Source organism: Magnolia sinica, chromosome 14 (genome assembly GCF_029962835.1).
Source record: "Magnolia sinica isolate HGM2019 chromosome 14, MsV1, whole genome shotgun sequence".
Taxonomy (NCBI): Eukaryota; Viridiplantae; Streptophyta; class Magnoliopsida; order Magnoliales; family Magnoliaceae; genus Magnolia; species Magnolia sinica.
The window spans coordinates 48,492,259-48,515,788 of NC_080586.1; the positions used below are offsets into that span (position 1 = coordinate 48,492,259).

General features: G+C 42.3%; 1 protein-coding gene across 2 annotated transcripts in view; it reads left to right on the plus strand.

The window, feature by feature from the left end:
- Window positions 1–2,243: 2,243 nt before the first annotated feature.
- Window positions 2,244–23,530, plus strand: part of LOC131225764 (putative pectinesterase 14) — a 58,408-nt gene continuing 37,121 nt past the window's right edge. For both annotated transcript variants that reach the window (XM_058221352.1, XM_058221353.1), the window contains exons 1-2: window positions 2,244–2,755; window positions 3,763–3,934. In XM_058221352.1, coding sequence (XP_058077335.1) covers window positions 2,295–2,755; window positions 3,763–3,934 — 633 coding nt within the window. In that variant the 5' untranslated portion in view covers window positions 2,244–2,294. The remainder of the gene's footprint in view (window positions 2,756–3,762; window positions 3,935–23,530) is intronic.

Consider the following 23,530-nt stretch of genomic DNA (forward strand, 5'->3'; position numbering starts at 1 on the left):
TAAGCTCTAACACAGGTTAGGGTTAGGTTAACTTACCCCAAAAGAACTCAGAATCGTCAGAGGAACGATTCAAAGTGAAGATTCAAAGGTGAAGAAGAACAAGGAAGAATCAAGATGATTCACCAACCAATCTCTCTCACTAACTCTCTCTTTTCTACTCTCTCTCCAAGCTAGGGTTAGAGAAAATTCGTATGGAAATGAGAGCTAGGGTTTAAGGACTATATATAGGCCTTAAAATGATGGAAATAACCCCAGGGTCAAGGTATACTTAGGTTATAACCAAAGTACGCCTTTCTCGATCCAACGAAGCACTTCTGGTGGGCCTATAACCACGAAAGGTCGGACTTAAGCTCACCGACCATGGATCTAGGTCGTTGAGTTTTCGCACCGACCGGCTCTTCAGATCAGCCCGTGGCGGACCACACTCAATTCAATGGTCACGGAATCTCGATCATGTCCACAAGCACTAGGATATGCCTGGGCCAACCATCCCGATCCTGAGGGTGAAATTGGGTCGAAATCCAACGGTCCCTAATGCTTAAAATCGTCGCGCAAGCGACACGACTCAGATTTCAATAAAAGCTTATTAAATTCCAACCGTTCTCACACTCTTCACTCCGAGCTCAACCAAATCGACCCAGAACATCAGATCGACTTGATTTTTGAGGTGAAGACCAAGCCCAACTCAGTGACCGCAACAGCCTAAGATCATCGCCATCGGACTTTCGACGCGCGGTCTAGGTCCGATCCAGATCTTCCAAAAAATTCCTAGAACAACTGGATTTAGCGATGGATCCCAAATTTCAGAGTAACGTAGCGCTCACTAATCTACACGTTTAGAGCCATGCAGATACAATTTAAAGTGATTGATGCGAATTTCACAAGCAATCAAGTAAAGCGCTAATTACCCCAAAAACAACTACTTAAGGAAAGATTAGCACAAAAATTTCCAAGGTCGTTACAAAATTTGAGGCGTTACAGTTGCGCGGCCCCGCACAACTCACAAGGAGTAGCGTGGCCCGACCTTTTGCACTCTACACTCCCTCTCCTTCTCTCCATCTCCAATACCTGTTAGAGGCACTAGTCTTCCGAACATCTGATTCTGCAAATGAGGGGGTAGGGGGGTATTTATAGGCTTCCACACGTGTAAGCCCTCAAACCCCGTGCTGTGAACCCCACTTCGCATCACCGACTAAACATATCCTGCAAAGGGTAGCGTGGCACGGCGCAACTTCGGCGAGTTGCGCGGACCCGCGCAACTTAGGTCCTGCGCAACTGGGGTCCCGCGCAACTTGGGTCCCACGCAACTCATGACCCGCGCAACTTAGGTCCTACGCAACTTGGGTCCTGCACAACTCAGGACCCGCGTAACTCATCTTGTCTTCACTTCTATGCTTTATTTCTTTCTCCAATTCTTCTTCTTGAAGCTTCTTTCCTTAACCAAATTTTATGCTCCAACAGTTGAGATATAAGCCTGCTCTCAAAGAGAAAATGGAGAAAGTGAAAGTTTTGATGCACGCCAATCAACTTCATCTGACCGCAATACTCCTTATAAGAAGGAAACATCAAAAGGATTGACTGCACTACATAAAGGCCTACTTTTATGCTTGAGTAATTGACAAATAAAATACATAAAAATAAGTGCACTAACACATGACCAAGATTGAAATAACAACATCACATCCATGGTTATATGACTTTCCGAATAAATTAGATTGAAAATAAACACAGTGGTAAGCCCTAAAAAAGTTTTCAAAATTAAATGTTCAATCCCCACTGTTTTGGTGTGGTTCACCTAAGCCTTTGCTCTGCTTCAGTTTTGGGCTCATGCCCTAAAGTGAGCTGGCAAATTGAGTGGACGGTGTGGATAAAACACACACATCGTGGTGGCCCACATAGCTTTTCCAGCCGTTACCTGGCTGGGGGAGGGGTCACCAGCCAATTCGCGTCCATTCGCGTGGGGGTAGGCATTCATTGAATCACCACCCTTTTAAAAACGTCGGCGAACCATAATGGGAGTCTGCACCCCACATTTCCAAAAACTTCAACGAATCTCTCTCGAAATAAGAATGCCAGATCTTAGCGTATGCACTGTCCAATCTCCACTACACTCTCCATCATCTTCCCTACTTTTCCTTTTTTATCTAAAGCAGCAATCATCTCTCCCCACCTCTTTCTTCCCTCCTACGCCATTCCACCCCCCACCGCCCCCCCTTCTCTCTCTCTCCAATAAATATGAAAAACAAATCAACCCCAAGTCAAATCACCCATCACCTACATTCGAAACTAACAACATGCCCAACAACAATGCAAGTACGAACCATGGATACAAAACATGTTGCTTTTTCGTTGCACCCATAGCAATTGCACTCATTTCCATTCTCCTTGTTCTTATTACCTTCCCTTCTCCTCCCTCTCCTGATACCAGTGCAAGCATCTCTACTTATGATAATGGTATTGTTAGGTGGGGCACACAAGAGAGTGTGCTCGCGGAGTTCTTCTCTCTCATTAGACGTATCGCTCGGAGAGCATCTAGAGGCCACCATTCACTTCATCACCGGAGGAAGCGCAGGACCGAGTGCAACGATGCCAGGTGGACGTCCATGATCGCGTCTGGTTATGCGAAACCGTCTCTCGTCTTGACCGTTGATCCCAAGGGATGCGCCAACTTCAGCAGTGTCCAGAAGGCTCTGGACGCCGTTCCTGATGGAAGTCCCACTTGGACCCTCATCCTAATCGCGGCCAGTGTTTACAGGTTATTCATTCTATCTTACTTCTTGATTTGCATTTGTTTTCCTTATGCGGCCCACATGATGAGACCGTCTGGTCATCAGAATCGTCCATGTTCTGGTGCAGTGTTTTATGGGGTCATAAGAAACTTAAGCTGAATGAACGATTCTGAACAAGATGGACGGTTCTGATCATAAGATCATGTACCATGTGGGGTGGCAACTCATGATGGAGATCATCAGTGGCAATATAGGCAAAACGAACTCGGACTCGGAATTGTTATTGCCATTCATCAGGTGGGGTACACACTCAACATGCCATGTCCTAATATCAGGCTTCTGCTCCACTCATCGGTTAGTCCAAACCACTACACTGAATGTAAGAATATGGACCGTTGGTTAGTTTTTCGGTAACCATCTATTTTTCCACTACAGATGTGGTCTGAGTGGACCAGCCTGATTTTTCCATACCCATGGTGAGGCTTATCGGATTTTTATTTATTTTTTAATCTAAGAATCCTTTCACATATAATGAAGACTTTACATCACCTTGTACGCATTCGGGTAACCTCCCGAAAAAAAGGATCCGGAGGTCTATCGTAAGGAAGCTGAAAATAGGGACTATTTACGCAGCAAGACTCCACATCCCAGAAGGGACTGCCTAATGGAACCCAGCCCTACTCTCTCCAACAGAATCAGACCACGAATCTGCGGCGGGAGGTTTCTAGTTAGTCGGAAAAGGGAAGGGGCGCACATATTCGGAGTGTCGCACACATATTCGGAGTTGTCACACGTGCTGCAATCTTACCTCGTGCATAGTAGCCTCAGCATTTTGGAGCTAAAAATTGCACAAGTGGGCCAGAGTCATTGTTTAGAAACTTGGACGAGTCAGATGCGATGAGTCGACTCAGTCTCTATAGGACCTGACCTGAGTCAATGCCGATTCAGCCCTGACTCTGGCGAGTCCTGACTTGTTCTGAGTCACCGAGTCTTTAACCATGGAAGGAATTGTATTGATTCGAATTGGGCACAGGGAGAAAGTCAGTTTGGGTGTGAACAAGACGAACATAACCATCCAAGGACAAGGTTATCTCAATACATCCATTGCTTGGAACGATACAGCCAATTCCACAGGAGGGACTTTCTACAGCGCATCTGTTTCCATCTTCGCTTCCAACTTCGTAGCTTACAACATCAGTTTTCAGGTGTGCACTTCCCAGCATTTACCTTATCTTTTTTTTCTTTAGAAATTCTCCAGTGCTCTCAATCAATCTGTAACTGTTTGTTTATTAAGTCCAGAACACATTTCATGAGCTATGATGCAAAATTCCCATTGATTGGATGATCCAATCCATCCTTGATTTGGCCTTATTTTCCATCGCCATCAGGTTTTCATTCCATGGATCGGATGATTATGATTGCCTAACAAAAGTGATATATATATATATATATATATATATATATATATATATATATATATATATATATATATATATATATATATATATTTTGTAAACAATATTGACCATTCATTTTAATTGCATCGATTAAATGGTTAATATTTGTCATATTGCTCTAATGCTTGCGTGGGTAGTCAATGGAACGTGCATTGGATGACTGTCTTCTCCTAGTGTAATTAGGGGCACTGTAACTTAGATGGTTCCCTAAGAGCAATCATTGCTCTTTTATTTCTAGGCTATCCCTAGGGGTGTACATCGAGCTGAACCAAGTCGAGCTGGCCTCAGCTTGACTCGGCTTTGCCACTAGCTGACCTCAGCTCGAACTCGGCTCGGCTCAGTCCTCGAGCCTGACTGGCTAGCTCGGCTCGATTCGGTGAGCAACTTGGGTCAGTTCGAGCCGAGTTCGCCTGTGCAGCATTTCCATAAACACCTGTACTACACCTTCAAAATCCCATTGTATGTAAAACAACAGAAATGGTTTTACAGGTATTTTATCAAACACGTTCTAAGCAATACAAAAATCAAGAAAAAAAAAAAAGGGTATTTGTTTCATAAACATACCTTCCTTGCCACCGGTCACACTTCATTGAGTGATTTTATCAAACACTTGGTGAGCAACATCAATATCAAAGTAATCGAGTCACCGAACTGCTTCGATCCGAGTTCGATTCGAGCCGGGTTCGATCTGAGTCGAGTCGAGCTGGTGCCAGCTCAAACTTGGCTCGGACCCATTTTCAAGCTCAAAAAATCAGCTCGATACAGCTTGAACTCAGCTTTGAACTGAGTCGAATCGAGCTTTTTTGAGTCGAGTCGAGCAAGCTAACCGAGCTAGCTTGGTTCGTGTACACTCCTAGCTGTCTCTAACCTCCATCCATGTTGGTGAAGTTTGTTTGTGTGTACCCCAGACAACCTGCTAATCCATCTGGACTGTCCAATGTTCAGTTCTAGTGTAGGATAGGAGTGAACCCAATATTCACCTGATCGGATGAGTCTAGGCTTCCGACCACAAGATATTTATAGACCACTATTAAAAGCAGACGAGTTGGGTGATTGATTGAGGTGGGGCTATGCTCTACTCAAGAGGTGAACTATCAATTAGACGGTCTAGCATAGACATATATTCAACAAGAGTGGATTGTTCCAATTCAGCGTGTGTGTTGCGTTGTGATTGGACGACAAGTCGCTTGACGGTTGAAATGCCTTTGTGGTAGGCCTTATGCCTGCATATGATGTTAAACCAATGGTAACTTCTAGTTTTGTGCCGCTTGGTGCAGCTTATTCGGGAAGCACAAGCACTGCTGGTGTCAAGCCGAAGTCAGTATCCAACGTCTAGTTCTTTGGTAAGGGTCGTGTGCCTAAATCGGCATGCACTAGATGCCCATTACATGGTTGCTGATTGAACGTGTAGTGACACTCGCTCATATGTTAAGTGTCCCAAGCTAAATCAGGATTTTCGAAATGCACCATATATAGTTTAGGATTTTTTTTATTTTTTATTTTTTATTTTTTTTTATTTTTTTTTAAATCTGGATTTAAAATATTAAGCCTACGATCCCCTTTTAGACATTATCAAGTTTTTAGAAAAGATAAAATACAAATTCCTATGACTAGGGTTACCTTGATTGAGACATTGAGAAATTCTTTGTTTTTGTTAATGTCAATCCTTGAAACCAAAAGGGCTCTCCTTGACATATCCTGTACAAAAGAGGAGATGAGAGTCACCACGATCAGTTCCTGAGCACGGCTAGGGGATACACAAAGCCATCCAAGAGTGGGCCCCACATGTGTTAGATGTGTATGTGTGAAGGGTGGTAGAAGGAAAGAGGGGTTTCCTCTCTCTCTCTCTCTCTCTCTCTCTCTCTCTCTCTCGTGATGCCAAGGGAGTTAGGGATGTACAAGGCTCTTTCTCTATTTCATAACGGATAAGATCTATTTATAATGAGTTACGGTTTTAAGTAGGATGATCAACGGCTAGGCCTAGGTTAGGTCTCGTCCCGGATTTTGTACTGTTTCGGGCCGAGCCGTTGGGTCGGCTCTATTCAAAATTCTGATTTTTAGGCCTAAGCCCGGCCCATTGACATCTTTAGTTTTAAGGAGATAACATAAGTATGGTGGTCACTACTTTACAGACTTCAGTATGCCCATTACATCTTAAACATGCGATCTTGCCTATGTATATAATATTGATCTAATTTCCCACTGCGATGGCCATCAATCACTGATCTAACTCCCATGCAAATCAATAGATAGAGCATAAGATTTAAACCATCAGAGTATCATCAAGTATGGTTAAAACATTTTAAATATATATAGTTAAAATAAAACTTTAATATTTGAAAAGATTGACTTAGTAGAAAAACAAAAAACTTTATGAATATCTAATCTCAAAGATCTCACCATAAGATAGTTCATAGAAAATTAGTGGATCATTTGTTTAAAACATGTGAGCATTAATCGGTCCTTGATGTATGTAACCAACTATACTTATTTTTGTTTGCCATAAGATGCCTTGTAAAGCAAGTCAAAGCACATGTAATCAAGGCCTTGAAATGGGTCTGGCATGTAAAACTTCCCCCAAAAATATCTCTGTTTATTTGGAAAGTCCTGATGAAGACAGTGCCGGTGGATGGTGCAGTGCCAGCGAGGGGTATACAACTGGCGTCCAAGTGTATGTGCTGCTATGGCAGTTCTTCTCAAGGCCTCTCAGGCCACTCGGGAGAGTCCATTGAGCATCTCTTCCTAGAGGGCATGTAACGCACTGTGTTTTCAGGACCCGAGTATATGACCCGTTTCTCAAAAACTCGAGTGTTAACTTCGAAAATTCAGTGTAAATTTGAACCGTTAATCACTAATCAGAGTCAACAGCAACGAAGCTAGAGTAAACCATGCATTGAAATAAAAATGTTCTAACTATAATAAAAATCCAAACGTAGCGCCCATACAAGACTTATACAATCACAAATAACCAAGTTCATTAAACAAAGTAGGAATCTATCAACTAGTGGTGGAGCTCAATATGAGCCGCAGGGACCCCGTCTAGCTCCTTAGCTACATGCTCTGCTCTAGCAACCCAGTAAACAGCATCGGCTCGCTCTACACTTGCATCAAGTGTTACGGTTTGATAGCGTCAATAGCTATCATGTCACGCCCCAAACCCGGAAATCGGATTCATAGAAATCCCGATTGCCGAATCTGGTGCCGACAGCCTCCGTAGTACCCCATTCTCGGATCCTAGCGTTCACACGCCAGATTCCGATCCTGGGATCCTACAAGGAGGATTTTTTTTTTTGCCAATGTACATTTATCTCGTAATAAGTATAACCACAAGTATACCCAAATCATAAAGGCAACATCATCATCACATATCCACTAATATAATCATTTGAATACAATGCTGAAAGGGAAATATATATATCGAAATCAAAGCTCCAGAATACAACTGCACGCTCCAAGCTCAACGCTGCTGCAACCTAAAAACACCTGCACGCATCTATCGTGCATAAGCTTATAGAAAGCTTAGAGGGTGGTGTAAGTGTGTGCACAAGGTAAGTGCCAAGTATTCGATACAATGCCATTATCATACAAACTGGAAGTACTGGTAATCCATAAACTGTACAATATCGGAATAAGCAAATATACTAGCAAGATCATGAATTATCTGAGTAAACAGAAATACTCACAAGATCATAGATCATACGATAACAGAGTAAGCGGAAATATGAACAAGTCCATGAGCCAATCGATATATACGCAATATATAACAGCTACGCAAACGAGGAGTCATAAAGAGCCAAATATCAAATGTAGAGGATGCAATACAATATACATTTCTGATGAGTAACACAAATAGCATCAGTCGTACCTAGACCATATAACCATATAAATGCAATTGGGTATATAATTCCTTATGTGTTCACAAATACGTCAGCCATATCTAAACCATATAAATGTAGAAACACAGTAACCCAAGATGTCGTATGCCGCGGATGTAATGCAATATGCGGTGCGGATGGAATGACCATAATGGAGTGTGAAGTCGGGATGGTAGTACGTAGTATCGCAGGCTATGGGGTCCATCACAAGAGACTTCTATCCAAACCAGTCCCATACCTAAATTTGGATAGTCAGACTCAATGTGGTAGACTCCTGATCTCAGGTTAGTCGCGCGCCCCAACCGAAATCCTGGCCATTGCGAAGGCATACGTATCAACTAGTTGCTTACCACCAACCCGAGTAGATAGTGAATGAATGAATGCATGAATGAGTATGCAACTCCTGCTCACTAAATCTACATATCAGTACGGTTCATCTCTGGGATCATCACCGGGGTTTAGTACACTCCAAATGGCACTGCCGCTCTCCCAGCCGCACAGTCCAAGTGAGCATAAGAAACCTCACTATCCGCCTTGCCAATAGTCTACCAATACCTATCCGGCACGTCGATAGCGGACCCATTCACGAGCTGGTCAAACTCAGCCTAGTATTGCCCCCTACCCTCGGGCGAGTAAGGCCACACCCCCTCCCAACCGACCACGACACAGTGGGAGACGCGGCCTCCTGGTATTTGGCACTCGGGCGCTCATGTATCCACTCGGTCCTCGACGTTGGGCGTCTCCCGGCCACGGAGGTTTAGGGATTTTCACCCAGGGGACATCTATAGCGCCCATATGCTGAACCAAATATTTCGGTGTCCTATTTGGCCATCCACGATATGCCTGTGGAGGCTACGACCGATGTCGCTAGGGCGTATAGTAATCATAATGCGAGATGCATGAGTCATACAATCCATCATGCATCGATCCCCGCACATACCGTGTGCTCATGTGAGATAACCTCCACCTATCGGGAGTCTCATAACAACATGCTCAATGACATATGCAATGATCAACCACCTCTCATAACAAACATGCAGATGATGCGTATGGGCATGTATCATGATGCTATCCTGTCACATACTCATAATCGGTATCCACAACCAGCATCGATAATCGACCTCGACCATGTGGACACTTAACCAACATTGCCCCCAAGGAATGGCCTACATAGAGTCAAACATATAATGGGCCCACGGCCTCACACAAGGGCCTAATATATAACACAATGGGTCTTACTCAAAGGCCACATATACACAACAGGTGGACCCTGCTCATGGGTCTAATACATATCACAATGGGCCTTGCCCATGGGCCATGAATACATCACAATGGGCCTTGCCCATAGGCCTCAAACACAGGACATGTGGGCCCTACACATGGGTCTTGAATTCATTAAATGGACCATGCATCGTAGGCTTAATACATATCACAATGGCCCTCAACTACGGGTCACATATACATCATGCAGGTCTCGACAATCGGCCATGGCAATCGAATTCGATACTCAGAATCGGCCTCGACAATCGGAACCGGCCAATACAATCGACCTCGACAAATCGACACCGATAATCTACATCGATAATTAGCACCGACAATCAGCTTCGATAATCAACACCGACGACCGGTCACATAGACAAGACTGGGTCCATAGATGAACATCTGATCAATCATAATATAAAGATCAGCCATCGACCATGGTTATATCAAATCTGGTAGCATGGAGCCATCCGTCCATGGTAAATGGGGCCCACTTATTTGGGTTAACCCACTAAGAGAATGATGAGAATGGGCATGATAAGGCTTAAGCAAGAGTCACAATGAGGACATCCAATCATCACTGCTGCCAAGCAATGTGAACATTTAACCAACATTGCTCCCAAGGAGTGGTCCACATAGAGTCAAACATAAGATGGGCCCAAATATCCAACAAGTGGGCCTCAAATAGTCATCACAGGTGGGCCTTACACATACAGCACGTGGACCTACACATCACGGTGGGTCGATACATTGGGCCGCACGCCACACCAATGGGCCTCAATTCAACAAGTGGGCCGCATCAATGAGCCGAAATACATCTCAATGGGCCTCATCACAAGAGTAGGAATATTTCACAATGGCCTCACTAAATGGGTCGGAAACACATCTCAATGGGCCACGACGTATGGGCCGAGTATATATCACAATGGGCCACGACCCATGGGCCGCAACCCGTGGGCCTCAAATACAAGTGGGCCACATTAATGGGGCCCATATATCACCCTCCCGTGGGCTCTGCTCATGGGCTTCAAATACATAATATGTGGGCCCTACCCATGGGTCTTATACACATCAAATGGGTCACGCGTCATGGGCCTAATACATGTCACAATAGGCCTTGCATCAATGGGCCGCCCTAATGGGCCTCGTACACATCAAGTGGGTTGTATCAAATAGCAGCACTAATGGGCCTCGACCCATGGGCCCTGATATATATATCATAATGGGGTGCCTGCCCTGGATGGCGTGGATAAAGATACATCAAAGTGGGCCTGACAAATGGGCCACAACATACATCAAAGTAGGCCTCATAACATGGTCATACATACATCAAATTGGCCACATCAATGGGCCCCATGTATGTTAAATGGGCCACACTCAATATAAGTGGTGATAATGATTTCCACTACTAAAATTTTCAAGGTCCGCCATAACATTTATTTCCCATCTAATCTAATCATAGGGTCTCAAGATTTCAAAGATAGCCGTTCAATCCTCACCGTGCACTATGGTCCACTTGATAAGTAAATCTGACTTATTTTCGTCCCAAACCTAAAAAAAAAGGATCATTTTCCAAAAATGGTTGGACGGTTGGATGAAACACATGCATCATAGTGGGTCCCATAGGGATGGAAGGAATAGATAAGTCACATGTTCCATGATGGAGGTCCACAGTTGTAGACACAACACATACATAAATAAGTCTTAAGTAAGACCCACCAAAATGTTTATTTTCCACCCAACCTAGGGCCCAACATACTGTCCATCCAAAAATGAGGCCAACATGATGTTTATCTTCCATCCAAACTAGTCATAGGGTCACATGGGCCTAGGGCCCACTGTAATATTTATTTATCATCCAACTTGGGCCACTATAACATCTATTTGCATCCAACCTGTTGATAAGGTCTTATAGACCTGGGGCCCACCAAAATGTTTATTTCCATTCAAACCTGTTGATAAGGTCATACAGACCTGGGGCCCACTACAGTATTTATTTATTTATTTATTTATTTTTATTATTATTATTTATTTTTTTTTCAACCTTGTGATAGGGTCACATGATCATGGGACCCACTGAAATGTTTACTTGCATCCAATCTGTTGATAAAGTCACATGGGCCAGGGGCCCACTGCAATGTTTACTTGCCATACAACCTATTTATAAGGTCACGTGGACTGAGCCACTGTAATATTTATTTGTCCACCAAACTTTTGGTACGGTTATGTGATCCTAGGGTCCACCATGATGTAGTTCACAAATCCCACCCATTCATTATGTGTGTCCCACCAATTTAAGAGTCCAAACCGAGTTTCAGGTGGATCCAAGCTGCATGTGGACCCCAGCAGTTGATTCCATGTGGCTTGACATACCACCGCATGAAAGGTGATGGTGTGGGCCATACGAGAACTTTCTATGACTGATTTTTAGAACCAACGTATCAAAAAAGGGAACCTATTAAATGAATGACATGGATGTAGAACATACATCATGGTAGGGTCCACCATTGGGGCCAATGGGACCCTCCCTACTTAACGTTGGACGTCCAGAGAGTCTGGACGTCAATGTACATGCATGCATATTTATTTATTTTTTCTTTTATCCTAGGTGGGACCCACATTAACCAGATCTACTCCATCCATTATATGTGTCCCATAAAATTAGGGGTCCAAACCAAGTTTCAATCACATCCAAAACTCAAGGAGGCCCCACCAGATGATTTTATATTTTTAGGCATGTTATCACATGATTGTAGATGGTATGGCCCACCTGAGTTCCGTATACAGCTAATTTTTGGGATGGACGGCTGGTCCATGGGGACCCATCAAATGCACGGTTTCGATGTTCAAAATGCATCACGTGGGGCCCACGGCTGGAGCCGTCAAGTCCAGCCAGGCCGTCCGCCCGCCCATGCAGTCTTCTGACAGCAACAGCGTTGCTGCCTTATGATTCTGTGTTTTTTTTTTTCTCTAAATCCAATTTTTCTAGGGAATTTCTTAGGTGGGGCCCTCATCAGGAAAATTTATCCTGACCATTGCATCTCACGGCTCAATATTGACCAAACAAGACCAATATTGAGTATTTTTCAGCATGTAGAATCGTTGGGTGAGTTTTCAACGGTAAAAATTACCATTTCCTACAGTATGGCCCGCTTGATTATCAGATTAGCCTCATCTTTTGGCTCAACGCCTAAAATGAGATGAGAAGTGAAATGAGCGGCGTGGATTTTATACATACATCAAGGTGGGGCCTGCATGAGCAGCCCACCTCCAAATACTATTCTTCTTCCTCTCCTTTGCTTATTAGTACACCACCATTTCAGTGCACGCACACCACTTTAGCCACTCCCTGTCCAGCGTCCCTTGGACGTTGGACAGCATAGGTATAACACAATCATCATAGTGGGTCCTACGTGTAGGTGGTCCACGTGTCACCAAGGTGGGTCCCACATGAACGTGGCCCACCATATTTAAATCAACTTGATATTTGTGTGTTTCCATCACTATAAAGTAGGGTCCACATGACTTATACGGTTGGGATAAAACATACCTCAAGATGGGATTCATCCAAGTGGGCCACACATCACAAAAAAAATGAGAGGAAAAGAAAGGAGCACCCACCTCGAGATCTCTTCTTCCTTCTTCCGCCAATGCATGATAGAGCCCCAAAGAAACAATTTCAATGGTGGAGATGATCATTGGATGGTGGAGATGGGAGATAGGGAGGTGGGCCACACTAGCTCTCTCATGGGAGCCATGGACGTGGGTTGCTCCATGGAGGGATTGCTTGGAATGGAGAGAAGTGAAAGAGAGAAATGATGTAAGGGAGTGATGGGAGAGAGGGATGGTGAGGTAATGGGAATTAATGAGTTTGACTTATGGGGAAAAGGGAAGGTAAGGTGGTATGGTAGGGTGATGTCACCCCTAGGGTGACATCATAGTAATTAATGTTTCTAGGGAAGTACAACAATAGGGATAGGTGGGTCCCACAATCAAGCGATCAACGGCCTAGATAATGCACGGGCCGGATCTTATAATCTGAGCATCGTATTGACGCACAAGACGCATCGTCGGAACCGCGGCGACGGCACGGTCAAAATGACATAGGTCTCATTTTGAGTCGGCTCGGGTTTACAGGATGTGACTCAAGAGCATGCGCCAATGCTATCTACTCGTCCCGGGTCGCCGAAACTCGACTAGAGGGAACCGTAGAAGTTTATGGAATGGTACAGGCTAGGTTACGGGTCTTACATATCGCAGTGAGGAGCACCCACTAAGATTACACACTCATAATTCATAATCCAACATAAATCACAATATATGAGAAGGGACATTTTAAACAACGCAATTCAAGAATCATGATCATACATTCAGAATTAAGCTAGTTAAAACAATTTCAACATTAAGGGAATATAATGAAAACCGCAATGTAAAGGGACGTGTCCAGATAGTCAAAACAGTCAATCTTACGACCTCCATAAAATGACTAGAAAATCAAGTTTCAAACGTTTACTTCACCCGAAAATCATATCGTACGTGAACATTGCAAGATAGCTAGGAAATTGCTAAGCGAATACCCCATCCATCCGAAAATCATGGTACAACTGAGCATGACAAGATGAAATAAGCAATATAAAAACTCAAGACCCCAAAAATCGTATCGTACGTGAACACCGCAAGATGGCTAGAAAATCGCTAGGCGAACACCCGCTCGACTCGGAAATCATAGTACAACCGAACACCGCAAGATGGCTAACAACCCAATATGCAAAACTCTACTTCACCCGGAAAACATATCGTATGTAAACACCGCAAGATAGCTAGGAAATCACTAAGCGAACACCCGCTCCACCTAGAAATCACCATACGATTGAACGCTGAAAAATGAAAAGAGAATCAACTAGCCACAAAAGGCACCAATGTTCCATCAAGGCCACCAAGGGTAAATTTAACGGTCTAAGCCACATGGAGTAATTATGCGGTCCAATCCATTTAAGGCAAAGTGTGGTCCAAGCTATATAAGGCAGGTGTTTGATCAAGCCCGTATAAGTTAAATAGGGCCTGCGAGATGGTAAGTCCTTAACATGTTATATTCAATCCATGAGATAATCACAAACAACAACATTTGGTTAATTAGCAAACTCTACAACATGTGGCAACCAAACCATTCATGTTACTAGTATTAAAGAGACACAACATTGATACGTTACTTGAACCAATCATGCACCATATTAACATATTCATGTAATAAATATAAGTAAACTAAATAATTTAGAGTTCCTAACAATATAGAATTAAAGCTTCGTTCATGTCCAGGTTGATGAATTTAAGTGGGAAGCTCAAAGGGTGAGTCCTCACCTTGGTCAAATAACCTAGTTGTGTGTGGCCTACTAGGTAGCACGAATGTAGCCCGATCGATTCAACCCTAATTGATACACATGCGACCATGACCAAATCAACATATCAATGAACATGCTAAATGCTTGGCTTCAAGGGTCAATAAACTTCGTGAAGACTTGTTGAGTCAACTCAGAAGCAAACAAATGAAATGGGTTTTGATTTACCTTGACTTGAAGTTTGTCTCGGTGAGTCAGATCTGGGTCAACCGGTAAAGCGTGGATGCAACTATGACCCACCAAAATGATAGCGGCTAAGTTGCTTAACAAGTCGACTCGACAACAACTCCAACCCAAGCTCCCTTCTTCCTTTCTTCTTTCTTTCTTTCTCCCCTCTCTCTCTCCCCTTTTTTCTTAAAATGCTGGAATATCGAGCAATAATCTGGACCGAGTCAACTTGGACTCAACTCGTCTGCAAGTTCTCAACTCGTCTGCGAGTTGACTCGACTCGCAACTCTCTCTCTCTCTCTCTCTCTCTCTCTCTCTCTCTCTCTCTCTCTCTCTCCCTTAAAATGCTGGAATATCTAGCAATAATCTGGACCGAGTCAACTCAGACTCAACTCGTCAGCGAGTTGACTCGACTTGCAACTCTCTCTCTCTCTTTTCTTCCTTCCTCCTTCTTCCTTTCTTTGCCTTCTTCTCCTGCTCTCCTTCTCTCCACTTTCTTCTTCTTCCTCTCTAGACAGGGAAGGATCCCCGACTCGACCCGCAACCTGACCCGACTCAGACGGGTGTGGCAGCACAGCCGCACCACCTTCTCTCTCTCACGTTCTCTTTCTCCCCGTCCTCCCTCTTTATCTCTGACTTCTTCTACTTATTTCTTGCCTCATTTTGACCATAATGCTGGAATCACTCAGCTTGACTGAGCCGATCCAACTCAGTGTGGCAAAGGAAAAACGGTGGAGGAGAGGGCGGCCGTTAATGGCGGACTCTCTCCCATTGCTTCTCCCTTCAATCTGACAGCGTGGGATGGTTCGTAGGGACCCTAGGGAGCTTATGGATAAGCTCTCTTGAAGCTCTAAGAAGGTTTGGGTGGTGGGTTCGGAAGGAGGGGGAAAACGGCGGTTTTCGAGCGTGGCCGCCAAAAATGGTGGGTGAGCCTTTGTTGCTCGATTTCTTCACGCTTCTTATGCTTACCCTAACTCCCCAGAGCCGTTGGATCAAGATTGAATGGCCTAGATTCAATCCGTGGCAGGGAGGAAAGTGAAAACGGCGGGCGCAGCAAAACTGCCCACTGTTTGGTCTTTGGCAGGGCTGAAATCCTTAAACGGAAGGTTGGACGGTCGAGATATCCTCGCTTTGGACGGTCCAGATCCGCCCCTGCAGGCTCACGCGGATCGCCAAGCAGCAGCAGAATGGAATTTCCATTTTTGGGGATCCTGTGTTTGCAGGCCCTATTTGCGTCGGTCCTCGTGTGTGTGTAAGTGCACTCCAGCAGGTGGATCACCATGGTTCTGATCATCTTCGGGCCCTCTACAAGATGGGCAGTTCAGATCGTGAGAACGATCCATGACGGTGGGCCACCGATCAACGTATGGTGCCAGCTGTTTCAAATAGCGTTGGAGAGAACGCTGGAGAGAAATCTCCATTTCGGGAGATATCGGGACAAACTCGATTGACTGGCTCCTCCAGTCCAGTGCACGGCTGGTGCACGCGCAATTCTTGCACACGCATCTCTGATGGGGCCCACCACGATGACTTCAATAAATCCGCTCTGTCCTTCTGTTTTGTCAGCCCCTATTAGGGCCCAGCCTAAAGAATGAGGCAGATCCCATGCTTAAGTAGGCCATATTAATTGAAATATGGCAATTTAGTGTCATGTATCCTTGATCCGATGGAGATTCGGGATCCACACTCACAATCAGGGTCGTTCATCTAACTGGCGAGCCTATCAGGGCCACTATCTATTTTAGATTATATAATAACAATATATATACATACTTGTTTAGTATAATAAATTAATAGTTAAAGATAAGTATTTATTTACAATCATTAATATTTATAATTAGGGGTGCACATTGAACCAGTAGAACCGTGGAACCGGATCGGAACCGACCAAACGGTCCGGTTTGGTCTGGTTCCAGAGTGCACCAGTTCCGGTTCCGGTTCCAAAAATCAAAGAACCGGTTACATCGGTTCGGTTTTCGGTTTGGGGGTATGTAGAACCGAACCGAACCGATCTGTAGAACCAAACCGTGGATCCAATCTGTAGAACTGAACCGTGGAACTGAACCTAGAACCGAACTTGGAACCGAACCAAGAACCTTTTGATTGTTTCCATATTTGACTCATGATTTATGGTTTATAATGCACCATTTTATTATTTTCATAAATGTATTTTTGCACACCTTATACAATATCTAAACCATTCATCAAATGGACCACAACATGGATGGACATGGGCTAGATAATAAAATTAAACATGCAATTAGGCTAGATTATAAAAAGCCCAGAACCATGGAACCGATCCGGAACCGAACCGGTTTTAACGGTTTAGTTCTGGTTTGGTTCTAGGGTGCCAACGGTCTGGTTCCGGTTCCAAATATCCTAGAACCATTAGGAACGGTTCGATTCCGATTTCACCCCAGAACCAGACCAAACCGACCTGTGTGCACCCCTATTTATAATGTATTTTCATGATTATACATGCATATATTAGTATAGCAAAATTAATATTAAGAGACATATATTTTATATATGGTATAATATATTATAAAATGTAAATGTTAATTAATATACATTGATTATATAATAATGTGTTGGTATACAATTTATTATATATATAGCATAATTTAAGTAATTTAAGTAACATACGTACTGTTACTAATAATTATAAAATTATTTTGTATTAATATATATATATATATATATATATATATATATATATACAGTTATATCCCATTTAAAATGAATTATTGGGTCTTCCTTAACACTCGAGTACTGAAAAGTACGGGGTGTTACCGGGCAGCCTTGTGAAATCCTCCTAGTCTTTATTCGAGGGAATGTTCGGTATCAATGTCCTGGGAGCCTCATTGGTAGAGCAGAGGCTAGCCCAATGGTGGACCGTCCAGGCCACCAGGACGAGATCATCCACTGCCCAGAAACTAGTCTCTTGTCTCATTATCTGGGAGACTTGGAAGGCCAGAAATGTAGTAGTTTTTTATGGGAAATCTCCCTCGCTTTCTCAGCTGATTTCTCATGTTCGTTGGTGGATTTTCTTCATCAGTGGCCAAGGAAAGGGTGTGAATCAGAGGCCCCACCTCTTCAGCTCACTTCTCCTTGGAGTTGAGCATCTGCCAGCTCTATCCGGTGACTCCTCTTTATCCGGCGCTTCTGATCCTGCAGCCCCCAGTGTGTCTTCAAGCTCGGTCCAGTTTCAGTTTTCTGATTTGGTTGTGAAATGGCAGAAGCCATCCAACGGCTGGGTTAAAAAAAATGTGGATGGGTCGGCTAGGGGAAACCCAAGTTTATTCTTGGGGGGGGGGGGGTATTTGTAGAAGTGACAAAGGTGAGTTTCTATTTGCTTGTGCTGAAGGCTATGGTGTAGGACCCAATATCTATGCTGAGCTAAGGGCTATTCATGATGGGTTGTGTTTTTGTCTCAGTAGAGGTCAGGTGAAGATGATTGTCGAATTGGATTCCCAACTATTAGTAAATTTTCTGTCGGGGACCGCTATCTCAAGTTGGAAGTGAAGATTTTGGTTGTCCATAATTGAGAATCTAAAATCCAGAGATCAAGTGGTGTTGTCACACATTTTCAAGGAGGGAAATGGTCTGGCCGATGCCATGGTCCCCCTGGGTAGCGCCAGCCAAGAGTCTTCATTGGTAGACTATGTTGCAAACCTCCCTTCCCAGGTCAGAGGTCTTCTCTTTCTAAATAACTTGGGGTTGGGTATGATTAGAGCGATTTAACCTGGTGCTCCGTTTCATTTTGCAGCCTCGTTTGAGCTTCTCCGCAGTCCTGGGTTGTCTTCGCGGCTGTTCAGCCCTCCTTGTAGGATGTTGTCCCCATGGGTCTCCTTGCCTCCCCTTTGCTCTTAGTTATGATAGGCTCTCCCCAGGTCTTTTTACTCCTGGGAAGCTCGAATTGTAAATTTTGGTGATATATATGAAAAGATTAGCAGATGAGTTTCTTTTTTTTTTTCTTTTTTTTTTTCTTTAAAAGGCCTTGAAATCTTCACATGTCCTCGAACCTAAGGATTAATAAAATTTCGTATATCCACCAGTTAGTTATAGTTTAAGCATGATAGGTCTCTTGATTTGCAAACTTGAATTGATCTACCAATGAAAGTTCTCATTTGGTCCAACAATAGAAACATATTTCCATAGCACACTCACACTACTCATATGTAAGGTAGGGCAAAGCAACTACTCGTCATAGAACCCAATGGTGAAGACCTTATATCCTAACTTGTCATGATCATTTCCCTTACAAAGGATGACTATACAATAACAATAACCATGTGTTTGTCCTTTAACATACTAGGTGGTCATAGAATAACATGGTATTGACATCCATAGCCCACAACTCTTCCTTATTCAGTTACCATTTGACAATTAGAGGAATCCCTAGTTCCAAAGGACAATTAGAAGAAGCTCTTCCCTTTAACTCATATTCCCATATGTTTATGACACACCGACATGGCATATCCATCTAGGACCTATGGATATCATAATCTATAGATAGAATCTCAGTATCACATTCATGTCATCAATGAGCAAATTCACATTGGTTTTCAGGACACAACTCCAACATTTGGTCCATCTGCTTCTAACATCAAACATAACTCATCATATCACCCTGATACATCGAGCATCTAATGGTCAAGAGGGTGTAAAGCTAGAGTTGACAACGTAAAGGCTGAGTGCCTCTTGGGCTTCTATCATCTTAGCATTGCTGCTGGCATAAATTGTTAACGTATAGTCCTGTCATGTATTGCCCACTTGAGGAGTTAGTGCCAATATGATGTTCATCATATCAATGATGCATGCATAGATTTGTGTAACTCTAGAGCTTAAGTACACGTAGTGTTTGTGGCCTAGGAAATATGTTGGAAAAATCTTAATTGCCCATGCCAAAAGTGCATAAAGGATGACCTAAAATTTGGTATTATTGCAAGGAGATCCAAATAGTTGAACCATGGCTACCGATAAGCTTCATTACTGTCAGAAACGAATGTGGATGATTTTTGCATTTTCAATTGATGCCCCTTTTGAGATGGCTATGGTTGTTATTCTTCACAAGTGTTTGTTGATAATCAAACTCAACATGTCGAAGGTACACATCTAAACATTTTATCCTCATGTGAAGAGGTCAAAATGCTACTTATCCCACACAAGGAGACTAGAAAGTATGGGCTAAAGTTTATGCCATTGCGAGGAGGTTGATGGATGTGGGAGCGGTTTATCATCTTAAGGGAGATTGTTCATGTATGCTTATGGAGCTAAGGGTCATGTACTAGGGGTGCGATGCACCTATGAGGTTAGGTGGAACACACGTACAAAGATGCATTTTACATGGGTCAATGTGCTACATATACATTTAAGAAACTTATCCTCATTTAAGGAGATTGAAGGTGATCTCATAAGGAAAGATGCTACACTCATAGGACGTAAAGTAGTTTATCCTCATTTTGATTCTCTTTTCAGCCATCATTGGGACATGCCAAAGGGGGTATTGCATTATCTATTCTTTGAGCTTATGGCAAGGGAATCTTGTAGCTTGAACCATGGTTGCATTATCTATTCTTTGGGTAATCTGTTCATTCTTAACAATGTGGTACCTCTTTAATAAATGATGGCCTTCCATTTATGAGAACGATGAGGGACATATATCACTTGCCAAAAGCTCTCTCCTTATTTTTATAGCAACCTTGCGGCCATAAGGGGTACCTTGGTCAAAATGGTGTTGTGGCAGTGGAAGATGATGTCTCTCAGTGGGAGACATCTCTGCCTTTCCTTCTCTCTCTCTCTCTCTCTCTCTCTCTCTCTCTCTCTCTCTCTCTCTCTCTCTCTTTGCATACATCCATACAACTACATAGTGAAGCCTATTTCTCTAGGTTTTTCCATGGCTTTTTCTCGCGGGTGTGGTCTATATTAAGAGAGTACTTTGTAAAGATATGTGTTCCATTAATTCATCTTATGGGGTATTCCTTGGTATAGAATTCATTATATATGTGGGAAAGAGGTAAGCCTTATATTTCCATTTCTCTTATTTCTAGTGAAGAAGAGAGTTCTATTGTTGCCCCATATAGTAGGCATATTTTCTAACCACATAAATCCTTGTGTCTTTTGTCTCTTATTTTGGTTTGACCCTTTTGGCTTTTGTTTGCCCATTTTCTTTTGTGCTTTAGCCTTGCTTACATTGGTCACATGCGGGCATTTTCCCACAATAGATGGGGCTTCGACTAATTAAGTATCATCATGTTTCCTCTTAAGGTTCCCTAAAGGAAATCTCTTTGGCTAACTTAATGGAAGTGAGGCCATTACATGAAGGAGCCCAAAATCTTTCATCATTTTCCAAATAAAACCAATGTTGGACAATCATTGAAGTATAATGGTGTGTCTTAGATGATGTTTACCGAATTGGTATTCCATGATTTTAATTTAGATTTAACAAATATTTGTTTTATGTTAAATTTGAAGGTTTGGATTAAATTGTCATCATACATTACACCAACCATTGGTTCAAATTTTTTCTATGGATTGATTTCTAATGATCTAAAAGGAACCATTAGTTAACTATTTTCTAACTACCAACATGTTCTTTTAAATAAAGGACATTGCTTATCATTTATGGTGTTTCGGAGGTATTCATTCTTCATTATTCAAATTTAGAGGTTCTGACCATTGGTTTGGTTTTGACATTAAAATTAGCATCTCAATTCTATAATAAAGGTTTTGTTCGTGTCTTTCATATTATGAATTCAAAGCCCTTGTCCTCAATTGGCTTGCATATTGGCTCCCAATTCACAATTTTTACATCTCACGTGGTTTGATGGCACATAATTTAAGAGGAAATATTATTAAGATCAATCAATTTCATTTACTAACCTATAAAGTAGTTAATATATATACATGAATTGGTAATAAAGATATAATAGCTTTTATAAGGGTTAGTATAATAGCAAATGGTAGAGAGTTGGCTATTTCCTTGGCTAATTAGGAATTAAGTATATAAATTAGGGATTGGTAGTCAAGCCACAATAATCATTGAGTGATAATAGGAACACCTAATTATTTTAAAGGTAGAAAGTGGAGTTGTAATGAGTCAAGTTAGCTTAGTCAACTCACTCAATTCGACTCGAAAAATCTCGACTCGCCTCAACTTGAAATTGGATTTGGACCGAGTTGAGCTTGGTTTTTGGAGCTCGAAAGAATCTCAAGCCGAGTTCGTGCTTGCCCAAGCTTGACTCGACTCAGATCGAACCTTGACTCGAATCGACTCAGATCAAATCAGCTCGGTGACTCGGTTACTTTGATATGAATCCTGCTCACCGAGTGTTTGATGAAATGACTCAACGAAGTGTTGGTGATAAAGGAATGGATATGTCGGCTGTTTGATTTTGATGCTGCTCGCCCGGTATTTGATTTTGATGCTACTGTTTAGGTGTTTGATGAAATATCTGTGAAATATTGTTACTGTTTTACATTCTATGAGAATTTGAAGATGCATTCTACCTATTTGAGAAAATAAAAAACATGCTCAAACTTGGCTCGATCTGCTGATCGAACTGAGTCAAGCTAGCAAGACATGCTCGAGGACTAAGCCGAGTTGAGTTCGAGCTGGGGTTAACTACCGACCGAATCGAGCCGAGCCGAGCTCGACTCAGATTGACTCGTGTGCAATACTAATAGAAAGTCATGTTTAAGCGCCTATCATATAAAGATTGAATATATTTAAATATAAATAATGAGGAAAAGTAGAAATTCAAATATAAGAAAATGTGTGCAAATTTTGGAATGGACATAAGTGTGCCAAATTTGGAGGCATAGTAATAACATGTTTCATCTCGTACTCTACAAAAGATAGAAATTGAGACAATATGGGTAAATATGACAAATTTCCAATATTTAGATATTTGTAGTTTGTGTTTTACCAAACACGTTTTTTTTTTTTGTGAAAAAAGTGCTCATTTTCACATACCAGGACTTTTCTTAGACAAATTACTAAACAATTTTTTCAGTACTCTAAGTACTAAAGTTCACCACTTAAATTAATTTTTAGACCTTATTTTTGAATTTAGCAAATGGCACCTATGTCTCTACCTAAGATCCTTAATCCAACAAACAGAATGCCATCACTATTTTTATAGTTCCTTAAGGTCTTCACAAGTTTGGAACTCTTTAATGCAAGTACACATTATATCTATTCCTCCACTTCATCATCACTGTACCATAAGATGGATCAGGCCTCAAATTGAGCCTCGCCTATTGGAACTTGAAGAAAAATGTTAACTGATCAATTGGCCATGATCCAAAACAACCACTTATTATTAAATAAAAAATATATTAATATTTTTTTAGAAAGACTATTTTTAAAACACCTTTTACACAAAAAATGGCATGCTAGTATGATTGACTTAACCAATTATAACGATTATCCTTCATGCTTATTAGTCTTGAATTAAGAGATTGGATCTTCCATGGAATATACTATTTCTATTTTAGAAAATTCAAGCACACCTAGGTGTTTTGCCTCATCGAGACTCACGTTGTATGCCTTAAAGCCTCCATAGGAGATAGTAGAAAGTTTGAATAAAACCTTTAAGAAAAAGATAAATGTCACGCCCCAAACTCGGAAACCGGGCTCA